Genomic DNA, 5,453 nt, shown 5'->3' on the forward strand with positions numbered 1-5,453 from the left:
TCTAGGTTGTTTTGTTAGTTGGATTTTATTATTTATTTATAATTTTGTATTTTTCTCAAATCTTTCAGCTCAGATGAGAACCAATGGCTTAAATATGCTTTTTGCTGTTCTTGGATCTATTCTAGAAAACAATGCTCAGATGTTTGTTTTATTAACACATAGAACACATTGTCTTGCCTAGAGCAAATAAACGAGTTTAAAGCCAAAATAAATTTTTGGCTTACTACACCTACTTTGTATTACCACAAGGTGGCACTATTTTTAAAGCAGAATCATAGAATGAAAATGATAGTACATTTAAATTGAGTGGACAGGGTTTGACATTTAATACAGATAAATATAATTAGGGAGTCCATTCTGTACGGCTCAATAAGAAACCACTATTAATCTGCTTATTACAGTTTTTCAAGCCATTTTTGTTGTGGCACAATCACAGAAATACACAAAAAAAAAATGAGTGAGGAAATAAGGTGGCATATATACGACAAAGCAAATTGTGGATTCATTCACACACATACATACCTGGAGGTTCTGGGGTTTGTCAGACAGGGGATTTTTGTTGCTGTGGCGTTTCTTTTTCTTAAGGCCATGGTTAAAGTTCGGTGGGGCCTTTTTGGGTGGTGCTGTAGGGGCCCCGGTGTCCTGACCCAGGGGCCCTGGCACAGGTTCGGGCTCCTCCACCACGTCCATCATCAGCATGCTCTCAGTGTCCTCCTCGCCCATAGTGTCCAATGAGAAAACTACATATACACAAGTTAAAAACAACTGTCTTGTCACACTGATGCAGCCCTGATTTGACAAATATTAGTGTAATCAAATTTAAGCATCCTTTAACAAGGAACTTACAGTACATGTGTTTATGAAGGGAAGCTAGAATGTTAGCAGACTGACCTGTAACTGTGTCCAGCTCCACTGGCGTGTGCTGGGCTTCTGGCTGTGGAGGAGGCTGGAAGATGGGAGCCATGCCTGGAGGAGGGATGTAAGAAACCTGCAGGGTTACTGTGGCCTGAAAGAGAGAACACAGATTGAAGATCTGAAACGATGCAACAACAATGTAAAAATATGCAACAAAAATCTACTTCCAGAATAAAACTCACAGTTGCACAGCTGATTTCAAAATTGATAATAATGAGAAATGTTTCTTGAGCAGCAAATCAGCATATTAGAATGATTTCTGAAGGATCATGTGACACTGAAGACTGATGGCGTTACAGTAATTAAATTATACTTCAAAATAATACTGTTTACTGTATATTTGATCTGTATTTTGTATTTTTACCTTACTTAACTCTGAAGATGTTAAGCACCTAATCAGGCTTTTTCTTTCTGTTGCAAGTATACCTGTTTTATTACCCTTTTTCCCCCTTTGTAGAGTTTTTTATTTGTGTAACATTGCTAAATTAAATGTGAAATTGCTTTAAAAATACTTGATTTATTTTGAAATTACCATCAAAGTTCAGAGTGAAGAGCTTTTTTGGGAAGGGTGGGACAGAAAAGTTGCATGCTGGAGTTGTTTTTGAGATTAGACCGGCGTCAGGGTGATACCTTATAACGTACTTTCCGGAAATCAGCTATATTTCAAGAGCAGACGGATGCAAAGGAGCTAAGTAAACCAACTCCACCTTTCCCTCTCCATCACCCAACGTCAACCTACACGCATACATACCCACACACAATGCCAGGAAGTGGCACTCTGTGTCGTGTAAGACATAGCCTTGTAGTATTTCTTCAAAATGTCTTTCTTAAATTACATGTAAGACAAGGATGACGTGAATTTTTGATGGAAAATATTCTTTTCACTATGGATACTGGGGAAGTACAGACTGTAGTAGACATGCAGGTGGGATGTTGCCACCAACAGTAAAGGTCCAGGCTGTATGTTGTTCAATCAGTGAGTGTGAAAATAAATTTGATAGACGGTGAGAAACAGATCAAACGCACCCCTGTGCTGTTTCTTTTGGTGTCTACCAGGGACACAGTGAAAGTAGCAGCCAGGTTGGGAGAGTTGAGCACATCTCGAAGAGCGACCCGACACTCCCCCAGAAACCTGTAAAGATACACAAAAGGCTATTTAACAACTGTCATGCTATTTAAAGATGAGGATTAATGCCAAGAAATTAAAAATACACACAGACATGCTGTTACTAAGCTAAACAATTGTGACACATGACTATGCATCTGACCCTGAATGACAGATTTTTCACTCTCTGGCAAGCTTTTCTAAAAATTGCTGTTCTTCTGTTTCATTCTTAGGCTCAGATAAGGTTTGAAAGGAAAGAGGAAACATGGCAAACCACCCTTGCTCACTTCCTGTGGGCATTCCCCTCTTCCTTCCTTTCTTTCCCTCCTCTCACATTACTTTATTCCTTTATTATACTGATAATATTTCACCCAATATTCAAGTGTGTTAAGCTAATATAGCATTTACTGACTCTATGTTCATCTTTGTTATTTATTTGTGTGTTTATTCGACTAGTAAACACACAAAACATAAGAAGATAACGCAATGTTTTGGCATGAAGATTATTGGTACTGATGCAAAAAAAAGTTATGATTTAGTCCATTAAAATATCATTTTTTGTCAAATAAATGGTTCACTACAGAAATTCAGACTTCACTACAATGCTTTTATTAACAAAGATGCTTTAAATGGATCAGAAGTGATAGTTAACACATTTATAATGTGACAAAAGATTTCCATTTCAAATAAATGCTGTTCTACAGAATGTTCTTTTAAATCAAAGAAACCTGAAAAAAAAAATGTATCACGGTTTCCACCAACATATTAAGCAGCAAAACTCATTTTCAACATTGATAATATTAAGAAAAAATTCTTGAGCACCAAATTAGCATATTATAATAATTTCTGAATGATCATGTGACACTGAAGACTGTAACAGCTGCTTAATATTCAGCTTTGCCAACATAGGAATAAATTACAATTCAAATTACATTAAAATAGAATTCATTTATTTAAAAAAAAATCAATTTATCAATTAAACGCAGCCTTGATGAGCAAGAACATTTAAAAAAAAACTTACCAATCCCAAACATGCAGGTAGACAGTCACTTATTATACGAGCATGTATGACTTTCTATTGCTTAGAAACGAAAAATGTAAATGTGTCAGAGTGGGATGCTGTATTGAAGCAATTTAATATAAATACTAATGTGATAAACATGGGATAATGGATTTTTAAAAACTATCTGAATTTAAAAACTTTAAATTAAAATTAAGTTGACATTTACTACTGTTATAGGTGAACAAAATGACCTAAAAGCACATTTAGTGTGTTCTATATATGTTCTCTAATTTCTTGGAGATTAGATAAAGCGAAAGGCCAGTAAGGAACCACTATTGGTCATAATGAGAATATGGGAACGCACAGCAAATGAAGTGGATGTTTTAAACAATGGTGCATTCCATAAATTCTACAGCTCTCCCAACTGAATTGCTGAGCAATTGTTTCATGTCGGCAGAGGAGCTGCTTTTGCATAATATTCTGAGGGACACATGCACTCTTATGAACAGAAAGAGAAACCTGTACATACAATTGTCGATTTGTATATTTTTATTCCTTATTTACTTTATTTTTAATTTATTTTTATTTAACTTATTTTTCTATTATCTGTTTTTTTGTTCTGTCACTGTCATTCTGTTACACTGTGGAAGCTTCTGTCACGAAAACAAATTCCTCGTATGTGTAAACATACCTGGCAATAAAGCTCATTCTGATTCTGATTCATTCTGATTCTGAAACTGAGATGAGAATTACAAAATAGAGAAAATGGCCTTACCTATTTCTGCCCATTTTTTCATGGTCCTTGACCACAACATGAAGCTCTGCTCCAGAATCTAAAGGAACACCCTTCAAGTCCCACTCAAAACCCTGGGAGAAAGAAAAGAGAATGATGAAACCGAATCATGTATTGGCAAAACGTTTATACATTTCATTATAGTAACAGTAGTGGTTAATTCATATTTGTGAGTTAGATGTAAGAAGCAATTCACCAACCTCATTCCAGACAGGATTGACATTATTTTTGATGACTTTGGTCTTCTTTTTTGTCCCTACAAGAAAAGAGAGAATACAGTTAGTGTGTTTGTCATTGAGTTTTCCATGAGGTATACACTAATGTTTAAACGTTTGAGGTCAGTAAGATTTTTTGCAAGCAAATTAACACTTTTATTCCGCGAGAATGTATTAAATTGTTCAATGGTGTTATGTAGGTCTAGTGTACGGTTAGTTACAAAAACATGATTAACTTTATTTACATTTAAATGCTTTCCAGACATGTTCAAAAGTAGATCTAGATGCAAGGTTGTAGACAATGAAGATGAAAATTCATTTAATCAAAAGCCTCGTTGTTCAAATTTGGAAAAAAAGAAAAGAAAAATAGAAACATATGATCAGAACAGGGCATACGAGGACAGTGTGTCTGACGTAATATTCTACAGTGGCTGGCCTCCAGTAAATCCATGATGAAAATGTTTTCAGTGAGAGGAAGATGGACAATGGGTACTAACTTCCACCTGACAAATACAGATGAAAGATTTCCACAGGGACACAGATTAGGCTTGACATTGAGCCTGTACTGGTAAAGGACAATTTACAGCTGATCTAATGAGCAGACACATATTTTTCAAGGTGTTTTTAGACCTTGCGCTACAAACAGTAGTCGCATGCACAAACAAGTAAGCTACCAATAGCATGGTGTATCCATTCAAATCACCACTGGTCTGTCACGCTATAGAGTGTTTCAGGAAGGAGCTCTGTTTATCTTCCTGTTTTGGTTGTAGATGTCAAGAGGCGTGAATAAAGCAAAAACAAGCTCCTTTGTCACATATAGGCCTACACTCAGTGGCATTGTGGGAAAACCCTCTTTGCCTGCCTGAAATAGACCTGGAGCCTGAAAACCTTTGCACAAGCCAGAAGAGGACAACAAAAGATGGAGGATAAATGACATCCTCCACCAGAATGTGACGGAAACTGGCTGGAATGTTCTTAACCGTGACCCTCAAAGTCCTGGGCTTTATTTAGGGTGCATTTCAAAACACATCAGATTGCAGTCGATGGGTGGATACAACTTGAGAAACAGCCAGGAAACCGTAGCTTTGATAAGTACGAGTTAAAAATAACAAGACTGAGATCCTAGAGTTTCAGGCCCAGTCCAAATACATGCATTCAGTTTGCATTAAGCATAAACTGGATCCGTGTCTCATCTCTAAATACAGATACTGATTCGGTTTTGCCAAAACAGACTGAACAGAATTGTTGGTTGTCAGCAATACTAACAGTCCACCTTTCTCTGTCAATACCTTTCAAATGAAAAACACTTGCCATCTGCACATAGTCAGTCAAATTCTCATGCTGTATCTCTCTCTCTTGCAAAGTCTGCATGTATTATTGCTTACTCAGAGCTCAAACTAAGGACTCTGGCAGTTGGACTGG

General features: G+C 36.6%; 1 protein-coding gene across 1 annotated transcript; it reads right to left on the reverse strand.

The window, feature by feature from the left end:
• Window positions 1–522: 522 nt before the first annotated feature.
• On the reverse strand, window positions 523–4,081 carry LOC107579104 (dysferlin-like; the record flags this gene model as incomplete). Its single annotated transcript, XM_016264977.1, has 5 exons — window positions 4,017–4,081; window positions 3,799–3,890; window positions 1,942–2,047; window positions 892–1,006; window positions 523–740 (listed from the first exon to the last, which is right to left on the reverse strand). Coding segments are annotated over exons 2-5 (453 nt in total), but the record flags the coding sequence as incomplete, so codon positions are not given.
• Window positions 4,082–5,453: the final 1,372 nt, after the last annotated feature.

Source organism: Sinocyclocheilus grahami, unplaced genomic scaffold, assembly GCF_001515645.1.
Source record: "Sinocyclocheilus grahami isolate Dianchi unplaced genomic scaffold, SAMN03320097.WGS_v1.1 scaffold14159.1, whole genome shotgun sequence".
In the NCBI taxonomy this organism is placed as follows: domain Eukaryota; kingdom Metazoa; phylum Chordata; class Actinopteri; order Cypriniformes; family Cyprinidae; genus Sinocyclocheilus; species Sinocyclocheilus grahami.